Genomic DNA, 11,681 nt, shown 5'->3' with positions numbered 1-11,681 from the left:
CAACATTACATTCCTGAGGATGACGTTGTAACATCGAAATATGTAGAGTCGTCAACTTTTTGAAGGCCATAGATAGGCCTAAATAAAATGTTTTTAATTGTGTACCAGTTTAACGTTGAATATTATTTCTGATTTTGACATCATACATTTTTCAGCTGGAAATAAAGGTGGATAAAGGCAATTAATTGAACAGGTGCTATCCAGTCATCCTTCCATACTTGTTAGATGTTCATTCATAAATATAAATCATGCAAAACTAAAGTGATAGTTGGAGTTTTTTTTTGCCCTGAAGAAATCAGAATGACATGACTGTATAAATGAGTATTTACACACATTTTTTCTCAGTAAAATGTGTTGACCATCTTGTAATTGTTTCTATATCTTTGAAAAATTTCAATAAATGTTTTGGATTCTTTTTATAAACATTACATTTGTTTAATGAACCCTCTTTTGCATAACTTTGTCTTAGAATTTTAGAATTTCATAGTATTTTCGTGAAAACATAATTAAAAAGAAACTTATCCAGTACGTTTTAACAAAACTTTGCAAATGAAAAATTACGTACAATTTGAACAGATTTTGTAAGCAAATTAACCTAACCTTTTCAGGAGTGGAGGAGTTTGACTGATGTACTATGATTTTTTTTCCTTCTCACAGTCGAAATACTTATCCATATTGTATAAACTTCACTAAAAGTTTGCTAAATAGCTTCTGGTTTCTGTTTTTAGAACTGTCATATAATTTCTGCCTGTTAATCAGAAAGTTTCATTTTACATATTTAATTAGTTTCAACCTGATTAATATTCATTAACACATTTCTTTTAAAACCTTTTAACCTTTTGGTGATTGAAGTAATCATCAATTCCTAATATTAATCAGTGAATGAGGCCCTCACCTTTCAAAATGGCATCATGGTTATCTTTGTCAGACTAGGCATTGTAATTTTTGCTAACAGTATTCTTGGTGAGCTCAATTTATATTTAATTAATATAGTTTTATTTCAATAAACACTGAGTTCTTTTATTTGTGTGTGTTATTTGAATACAATAAACTAAAAATATGATTCAAAAATATGGACTTAAGTCATCAGAATATTTTGCTGTAGCTAACTGTGCTTGAATAATGTTACTAAGCTTACTTGATGCCTTGTTGTAGAAGAACATTTCTGTATCTTTCAAACAAATATAATTTAACATAAAACTATTTTCTGAAATCAAAAGAATGTCTAAAAGAAACTAAAAAATTCCCTGATCTGTGATTTGATCCTAAGTGTTGTAAACTTTGCATTAGCATTGTTTGTTTGTACCTACAGGAGCCACAACTAGCCAGTATTTCAAGAAACCACAAATACCTGCTCAAACCACTTTATTTACTCTATATTTACACAGGTAGATTAGAATTTCTTGTATCCATTATTTTTTTTAACCATTGGCTCTTATTTTCGAAGTCGAGCTTCATTAGTAATTGTTCAGACAACATGCTTTGACATCATAAATGGGTGGCAATGAAAGGCTGTAGTAATAAAACTACAGACAGAAAAGAAAATCAGGTGAAAAACAAGACATGAGTAATTATACTTTCAAGGGATTATAGTTTCTTTGCGCATATAAATCTACTCTTTGAAATGGGCTGGAAAATGTTAAGAATTTATAAATGCATTATTTACAAGTGAGACTCCTCAAAGCCGTACAGAAATGAAAGTTGAAGGGCAGGAAATTCATGGTGGTAATTACCACCGTATTTTTTCAAAATGGCCGTGGTGCCCTCAGAAAATAAGAAAATCCATGCCCACGATGGCCACCCTTCAGTAGCTCTTTGGCCGTCGTGCCCTCATAATCTAAATTACAACCTACAGAAACTACCTTGTTACGAATAATATATCACATAAAATGCATGTAGTGGAGGGAGTGAAGCTTTTGCTTTGATCAGCAGTAAAATATTCGTGCAGTTTGTTGAGTCATACCATACCACAGGGTCTCAGTAGTAGCAAGCAATTCAAATTGGTGCTCAAACAGCAAACCTGCAGAGCTTACACAAAGATCCACAATGATAGCAGTACATGATGATAAAAGCCAGCATGTACATACACTGGTCATAGTGAAGTGCACAACAGCAAATACTCCTTGCATTAAATATGCCGAAAAAGGCAAGAGTTAAGAGAGAAAATAACAGGAAACATTTTTCTGTTGCAGCCAAGTGCCAGAAATTTGAACTTTTTTTCATTGATAAATATATAGATTACCTCCTGATTTTTACCCATGGCATAACAACTCATAGAATGGCTCAGAGTTTGTTTTTTTCAAGTACAAACTTTTATCTCGTAGCTTCATCTCTTGACTGATTTGAGATCTAATTAAAGTTTAGGACTCGGGAGGTCAAACCCTTTAAAGTTTGTCACATGTAAATACTCCTTGTTTTTCAAAACAAGAATTCACCTTTTTCTCAAGAAGCGAGTCCTTTCTAAAATTCCATACCTTATTTCATTAGTTCTCAGTATTGAAATTTGTCTACCACCTTCTGCCCCAAACACTGAGACTATTCATGCTCTTTTTATCTGTGGCATAGCAGCTCATAGAATGGCTCTGAGTTTGTTTGTTGTTGTTTTGTTTTTCAAGTACAAACTTTTATTTCATAGCTCTGCCATCTCTTGACCAACTTGAGATTTAATTAAATTTTTGGTCACACACTTTTGATTGATATATTAGGCTGGTAGAGATCCTGATAAGTAATAAAATCAAATTGGGTATACCTGTGCCCCATGCTTGGTATTGTTGGTGCACAAAAATATAGCTAATAAAAAAAAAGATCTCGAAGATTAATTTACTCTAATCCTGCCTAAAAGAGAATTTCCTCTTGTTTAGAAAATGGAGGAAAATAGGATATGTCAGTAATTTGGCTTGAAAAATTTTATGTGCAAACCCACCAAAGGTTTAGTCCTACTATATGTTACCTAATTAGAATTGGTGAGTTGCGTAATGCAATTGATGACGCATGATTTATAGGTTATGACCATGTAGTGTTGACCTAATTTACTGTTTAGCAGTACTAGCCTATGTTAGAAATTATACGAAAAAATACTAATAGTATTGTTTGTAAATAGAATGTTGACCTTAGATCATGGCAATGTATCTTTTTATCTGTCTGTTTGTCTTTCAGTCAAGATTTTCAAAGGGCTGCTATTTGGAGACCTTGAAACTGATTTTCATCAATCTTGGTCAAGTAGTCAGACATGTTGGGGTTGAAGTTTGTTGGTAGAAATTAGGCCTTTGATTTTGTCTGATCATTCTCAAACTTAGACAAAGTAATAAATGGATAGAGGTGCATAAAAGTTGTAAACAATTCCAAGGTCATTTGGGGTCAGGAGGGAGCAAAAGCTAGAAATCTTATAAAGCACTTGTTCTCTTTTATGTGTAAGTCTGATCTTTATCAAAGTTGGATAAATTAGTAAATGAATAGAGATGCCTCAAATTTGTCCATGATTCACAAGGTCACCGGAGGTCAAATTCTGAAAACCTTTAAAATGCTTCTTCTCCCAGGGATTTTCTTTGATCTTTCTCAAAGTTAGATAAATTAATAAGTAGAGAGAGAGGTAACAAAAATTTGTCATTTGAAGTCAGAAGGGGACAAACACTAGTAATGTTATTAAGGTCACAGGGCATCTTAGATCAGCATGATACCTCTTGTTTTAGTCTTAAAGCTGATGTACTGTTACTTCAGAAATCTCATTGGTTAAAGTCAATACTTACTTAACTGATAAACATAATCTGGAACGAGAGGCCAGCTTCCCAAGCCCCCAGTGAAAAATATTATTGCCATATTTACTAAACTAATTGGGAAACACATTTCTATTCCATTAACATTAATGTGTACTGTGGCTTTAGTGCCCTCCAGTGAATTTTGTTTTGGCCTTGGTGCCCTAGCTGTTGGCCTTGGTACCCTTGAAAATGAAAGAAAATTGAAAGCTAAATGGCCTTACCCTAAAAATGGATTTCCTGGCCTGTGCATTTCTTTGTGAATAACTATATATATACATGTCACATAATGACAAAGTGTATATTTTAAAATAGTTATTGTTAAAACTCTTTTCAAATTGAGTTAGAACTATTATTTTTGCTTAAATCTTGAAATATGATATATGCTGACGTGTACTTGACACCTGATAGGTATTCACCAATCATGAGATACAGCATTATGAGGCCCATTTTGTATTAGTACAATAGCAGTTGAAAACTGATATAATTTACTATTACGTAGGTAGAAGAATGATATATAGTTATTCAATTATATTCGTGTACATTGTTTTAAATGTTTAATGCAGATGATCTGCAGTTAATTAACATTCTTGTTCACAAACTTAGATCACAGAACCATAGATAATTCTTCTGTGTAATCATTCCTCTGTGGTGTAGGTCATACCTGGGTAGACTGAAATAGATATGTATTATTTTTATGTTCCAGTAGTCACAAGAGCTGTAACAGTGATAATCTAGAGATCAGCCAATATTGCAGTGTTCATTTTACTCACTTACAAACATACACTTAGTACCTTCATATTTTGGTATTTCATACACACATTTTGAAAATCACCGAGCCTGAATATCACATTTTTAATATATTTCTAAATATTTAAACTTCTATAATATTAGTGTAACATATATCTTGTTTGATTATTAATTTCATGATAACTTGAATATTTCTTTAGTGCCAGGTACAAGTATGGGAATTCTTACTGATACATCTTTTGCTTCCCTTGAGAATAAAGTGTCTGAGTTCACACTAAAAGGCATAGCTGATATGGGCTTTACAAATATGACAGAGATTCAAGCAAAAGCCATTCCTCATCTTTTAGAAGGAAGGTAATTAGTTTTTGTATTATAATTTTACCTTAGAGCATTTCTTATATTTATATTGGTTTTTTTAAAGTGTGCAACTAAACAAGTTATTATTGACAAGAGTAGGTGTAAATTACATACATCTGCCACCATGAGTTTTAATTATTTTACGAACTTGCATTTAACTCTACCAGTTAGTATTTTCCCATAATATTTCTAAAGTTGTAAACAGTAGTTTTTACTAATTACTGAAAGTTTGTGTACCTTGAAATATAAAATCTTTTATACATACACTAAATATCAAACTGTGATATAATATTTAATCATTAGAAACTGTCCAGAAAGTGGAATTGTGAAGTAATACCAAATCACTTGAAACTACCCTTATGAAACTTTAGTTTTAATATAATATTTAATCATTAGAAACTACCTTCAATATTCACTTGTGAAGTAATACCTAATCACTTGAAACTACCCTTATGAAACTTTAGTTTTAATATAATATTTAATCATTAGAAACTACCTTCAATATTCACTTGTGAAGTAAAACCTAATCACTTGAAACTACCCTTATGAAATCTAATCTCATAATGTTTGGATAAAGTTTTATTCATTTTAATATTATTAGAAAGTTTGCCATATAAATTTCTTGTAATGACCACTTATATTCTATCATGATTTTGTTGGACATGTTTACACGAAATAATAAAACTTTATGGTCGGAGCTACATATTCAGCATTGCTTGAAAACAATTAAAATACGGATGTATTTTTGTAAATGATTAGTTGTGGTGTTAGATGGTACAGTAAACAGTGTGGTCATTTTTAGAATTTTTTTTTATGAAATTTGGCTTACAATTTGAGAAGATAATTTGAGTTTCAGAATTACTTATGAAACAAATAATGTATATAGTGTTTGAGATGAAATGTATTCACAACAAATGTTATGAATATTGACTAACCACACTATACAGTATATTGTGATTAAACTGTGACTTTTTTAATTTAGAGACCTTGTAGGTGCTGCTAAGACAGGCAGTGGCAAGACTCTAGCATTTTTGATACCTGCTATTGAATTGATCTACAAGCTAAAATTCATGCCTCGTAATGGAACAGGGGTAATTGTTATATCACCTACAAGAGAATTGTCCATGCAGAGTTTTGGCGTTTTGAAAGAACTACTTAAACATCATTATCACACATATGGCCTAGTGATGGGAGGCACGAACAGGCAGTCAGAGGCTCAGAAACTTAGCAAAGGCGTCAACATTCTGATAGCTACCCCTGGTCGGTTACTGGACCACTTACAGGTATTATACACCTCTCAGAGCACTGTTTGTAAGTTATTGCCTCGGAAGCTATATTACATCTGTTTGGATACTGTAAATTTTTTACAGATACCATAAATCTGGTAGAACACTCTCGATAACATTCTACAAACACTGTACGTTTGATTGAATTTCCTTGGCTGGTTACTAAAATTTTCTTTGTAAGTTATTAGATCATCTTCAAGTACTGTAAGCCTACATTTGATGGAACTTCTTTGGATGGTCACTTGAATTTTATTTGCGAGATACTAAGCTATATAAAGGTACTAAATATGATACTTTCTATGTTTGTTACATGAATGTTTTTAAAGAGCTTTACATATAACCAAACTCTGTAGGAAGATTAGTGGGATATTTACAGGTACTATTCATCAAATTAACATTTTTTTGTTGGTTAATAAATCATGTGTAATGAACTATTATCCATATGTGTTCAATGAAAATATGTTTAATAAAAATAATTCAGCAGTTTTATAGTTTAACTTATTTTAAAGAAATATGAAGAGTATAAGTATATTAAGATCTTTAAGAAGTAACACTGTAAGAAAGATACAGGGTTAGTAAACATAAAAGGTGAATATCTTCAAGAGATAAGTAATATACTTTATTCATATAGGCTCTGTTTTGAAAAGTACAATCATTATTAAATCACAGTTTTTGTGTATCTCGATTTATTACATAGGGAATGTTGCAGAATGAAAGTGCATAAAAGTATTCTTTAATAAATAGTTTTATGTAGAGTATCCATATTGAGTTGACTGGTAAATGGGCAGCAACTACCTATTAGAGAAACACTTGTAGAAATATATTTTTGTCTGTACAAACTACTTGTGCAACTCAAGTGTAGAGGGTGACGTTTTAAAAGTCTTTTGTCCCCAGGTCAGTTTGTGCAATCTACTGCAGGTCTTATATAGTATCCAGGTGGATTGAGATGGGTCTCCTGATTGATTGTTTTTTCTGGTCCTGATTGGTGGGACAACTGAGTTTGGATTCAACCAATGGTAGCCATAAGCTACTGATTTATAGGCCCAAGTCTCTGTAAAGGTTTTATTGTGTTGATATAGAAATATTCCATTATTTTTCTTGTTTTCGAAAAATTTGTCTGACTTAGTTTTGTCCCAGTCTTTTTTGTGTGCAGTTGACATAGTATGTTCCACAATGGCTGAATTCTGTGTTTTCATTAGTCTTGTGCTGTCTTTGTGTTCTTTTATTCTTGTCCTGAGTTGTCTTCCCATTTCTCCAATGTATTTTTTGTTACAGGAACATGGAACTTCATAGGTTGTTTTAATGTTTCTTGTTAGAAGGTTTCTGTTTTGTTTTACTCATTGTTTTATAAGATTTTCAGCCGCCATCTATGTTGAACTTCTACATTATACAATATAAGTTTTTCACTTAAGTTTTGCATGTAGGGGAGGAAAACAGTAGTAGTAGTGTTCTCCTTATCTTTTCTTTCTGTTGTGGTCTTTTTTTCTTTTTAGGGAATTATTGATGAAGGTAAAAGTTTAGCCATCCTGTTTAAAACACTTTATGAAGTTTTAGCATTCTGTTTTGATGGATATTTTATTGTAGATGTTTTCAGCTCTGTTGTTCAGGCATTGGATTATACCACATGTTACCAAAGTTGGATGATAGGACTGGAAGTGTAGGTATCTCTCTGTGTGGGTAGGTTTTTTGTATACACTTATAATGATTTTTCCTTTCTGTCTGCTGATGAGTATGTCAAGAAACAGTAGGCTGTTTTGTTTCTCTGTTTCTATAGCAAAGTTGATTCTTAGCTTATAGAAGTAAAAAAATAGTTTCACATTGTTCTCTTTTAGGTCTTTTTTTTTTCAGTTCTTCATGTGTTTCAATTGAAAATTCTACACTGTATTAGTTGTAATAGTAGCTGTTCCGTAGTACTTGTTTTTGGTAATTAAAGTGTTGCCCTTCGATGGCTCAGCAGTAAATTTAGGACTTATTTATAACAATAAAACTTAGGGTTCCATCTAGGCAGTGGGTACAGCACAAATACACCATTGTGCTACTTTGCATTTAAAAAACAAATAATTAAAGTGTTAATTTTATGTTTGTCATTCTTGATTTTACTTTTTTGACAGAACACACCCAAGTTCTTGTATAAAAATCTTCAGTGTCTTATCATTGATGAAGCAGACAGAATCCTTGACATTGGATTTGAAGAAGAATTGAAACAAATCATTAAAATTTTACCGAGTAAGTTTTATTTTCTTCTTCAATGTGGTGTAAATCTTTAGGGTTTTTAAATTTACTGTAGTTCCCTGTACAGAAATTGTTTATTAAAGGATAATTGGTTAGCACGTGAGACTGATAACAAGTTGTGAGTAACTCAGTATGGGTATCTAGTAAGAATAGTAAAATAACATTTTAACCACACTTGGTCTGTAAGCTGCTGAGCTACAACATAAACTCATACTTAAAACACCATTCACATGAGTTGTTTAGGAGACATCAGGTCTTTTGGTGTATAACAATCAAGCTGGCAAAGCATGATTCTTTAGACTGATAGGTATATGATGTGATGCTTCACCAGTTTGGTTACCATACATCATGAATGAATTTAAATAAGTAAATAATTTAATTCTTTTAGTATTAGTGTAGTTCTTTCATTATTCAGATCCACCTGAAGGTTTAAACATATCTTTTTCATTACTAATTAGATCATTAGAAATTTTACTTTAATCACATGACTGACTTTAATAAAAATGAGCTCCTCCCAGTGGCTCAGTGATAAGCTTGATGGCTTGTAATGTTAAAAGGGGAGTTTGATTCCTGTGATGAACACAGTGAAAGTAGTTTATTTTGCTACTTTAGACTTAACAACAGAAACAAAATCACCAGAAATGAACTTAATTAGAAACGATATTTAATTTTTTGGTATATTTCTCTGTTTTTATTTAGTTTGCAACTACGATAATGTTTTTTCTAATCAAGGCAAAGCATTTTATAGTCAATGAAAAAATATTGTAATTTGCATTGTGATGAGAATAATAGTACTTGTATTAAGTTTGAATGTGAAGCTGGATGTTTTGTAATGAAATGATAATATTTTAACTGTTTTAGTGAGCTTCTATATTTTTCTGGTTCAAATTAGAATGTCGTGAAGTTTATTTATTAATAATTTCTGACCAGAGTAAACTACCTACAGAGAACTAACAGGTAACTTAGTAAATAATGTAGCTAATTTAATATACTAGTCTGTTTAGGAGTACGTAATGTAGCTAATTTTTAATTATTAGATTAGAGTTCATTGATTTATGTCCTCACTATTATTGGTATACTTTTGTGTGTAATCCCAATAACATCTCATAAGATAAAATCATAGATGATATTCAACGTTAAACTGGTACACAGTTAAAAACATTTTATTTAGGCCTATCTATGGCCTTCAAAAAGTTGATGACTCTACATGTTTCAACGTTACAACGTCATCCTCATCGTTAGAAATAATAAAACAAAAAATCATGTAGTATTAAATAGAGATGAAGGCTTGGCGAATATTTCTGTAAGAATGTGGATTGATCTCCTTTGAATGGTTTAACATGAATGTATGAAAAATAACATACAGGTCAATGACCTACTAACAAGTTATAAATAATTTAGCAATTGTCTTGTAATTCACTCCTGAGGATGACGTTTTAACGTCAAAATATGTAGAGTCGTCAACTTTTTGAAGGCCATAGATAGGCCTAAATAAAATGTTTTTAATTGTGTACCAGTTTTAACGTTGAATATTATTTATGATTTTAACTTTATACACAAGTGCCAAAATACTATAATTATCTCATAAGATACTTCTAGGCTACAGACATTGACCTTAACTATCAAATTCAGCACTGCTATTAGCAACAACATTATTCTCTTCTAAAATTAACTGTAACTATTATTGTAATTATTTCATGTATGAAACTGTAATATATATATAAATCTCCTGTCATGTTTTCAAATATTTTTGAATAGCAAAACTCATTATAATTACATGTAATATTTTTTTATTTTAAATATTTTTCAAGTCTTGAAAAATGCCCGATTTGGGTGGAAACTGGTGTATCTAATGACTAGATCTACAAAATCTACAGTTTTCCACAGCTGATAACGACCCTACAGTAAAACAGTATTAAAATTTACAATATAATTTACAGTATAAATGCCAAAATCCTGAAAAACAAGTAGAAGCCAAGAAGCCTAACGTTTGTATTAATCATCTAGAAATTGAAAGGAATGTGGGGAAAAAAAACATCTGCAATTTATGTGATTTCCATTTTATTAATACCTTCAATGAGCAACCATTTGGACACAATTATTTCTGAATATGCTGCTGGCTAAACTTACACTGCAAAGGTTAGATGGTGTGCAGTGTAAGTTTAGCCAGTGGGTCCACCAATCAGAAGAGGTAAAGCATAGATCTTCCTATTCCTGTTGCCATTTTGCCTGGGTATGCCATGCATCACAATTACAATAACTCTCTAAACTGAAAGTCTTGTAATATAAATGACTGAAATGCATGTATAACTAGTGTATTTATACTCAACAGGTAGAATCTGCAATCTTCCTTCAAAAATGTGTACTAAGAATTTTTTCATACACCTTCTAAGTTTTACTGGCTAAACTGCAACATCAGCTAATAGGTTGTCAACTATTAGGTTGTTATATATCAAAAAAAAAAATTTTTAAATGAAATAGTCTCCATTCTTATCGATGACGCTTTTCCATCTTACAATCAGGTTGTTAATTCCCTGATTAAAGAAATCCCTTGGCTTTGAAGCACAAAACATGTTAATGTCCTCTTTAACATCTTCCACACTTGCATACATTTTTCCATAAAGATGATGTTGCAGTGAATGCAAAAGATGGTAATCTGATGGTGCCATATCTGGAGAATATGGTAGGTGGGGGAGAACTTTCCAACACAGTTCCATAATCTTGTGTTGCATCAAATGTGCCATATGTGGACGTGCATTGTCGTTGAGAAGAAGAACACCTTTCTGATTGATGAGTGAAGGGCATTTCTGATGAAGGGCTTTGATTTAAACGTTCCAATTGCTGACTATAGATCTCTGCATTGACAGTTTGCTGTGGATTGAGGAGTTCGAAATGAATTACTCCTTTGATGTCCCACTAAATGCAAAGCATCACTTCCTGCAGATGAAGTCCAGGTTTGGGAGTCAGAAGTGGTTTTTGTCTAGGACTAAGCCATTGTTTTTGGTGCTTAATATTCGCATAGAGAATCCATTTTTCATCACCAGTGACACTTCTGTCCAAAAATGGTTCACGCACTTCACTCACCAGAAGAGATGAAGCAACGTTCACACGTTGGAAACAATGATCATCAAAGAGTTCGTGAGGCACCCAAACACCTTCATCAAGGAGTTTTCCCACATTTCTTAGATGTTTACATATTGTTTCATGAGAGACATGCAATTTCAGGGACATTTCACGAGTGTGTTTCCTTGAGTTAGTCTCAACAAGTGTTTTCAGAGCATCAATATCAATTCCAACATGTTGG

General features: G+C 32.0%; 1 protein-coding gene across 2 annotated transcripts in view; it reads left to right on the top strand.

The window, feature by feature from the left end:
- The window catches only part of LOC106460708 (ATP-dependent RNA helicase HAS1-like), an 87,171-nt gene that overhangs the window by 25,386 nt on the left and 50,104 nt on the right, over positions 1-11,681 (top strand). For both annotated transcript variants that reach the window (XM_013920442.2, XM_022387488.1), the window contains exons 6-8: positions 4,703-4,856; positions 5,842-6,142; positions 8,257-8,371. In XM_013920442.2, coding sequence (XP_013775896.1) covers positions 4,703-4,856; positions 5,842-6,142; positions 8,257-8,371 — 570 coding nt within the window. The remainder of the gene's footprint in view (positions 1-4,702; positions 4,857-5,841; positions 6,143-8,256; positions 8,372-11,681) is intronic.

Source organism: Limulus polyphemus, unplaced genomic scaffold (genome assembly GCF_000517525.1).
Source record: "Limulus polyphemus unplaced genomic scaffold, Limulus_polyphemus-2.1.2 Scaffold819, whole genome shotgun sequence".
NCBI classification, from domain to species: Eukaryota; Metazoa; Arthropoda; class Merostomata; order Xiphosura; family Limulidae; genus Limulus; species Limulus polyphemus.
Note: the sequence above shows the minus strand (reverse complement) of the source record. Positions and strands in the feature narration are given on the sequence as shown.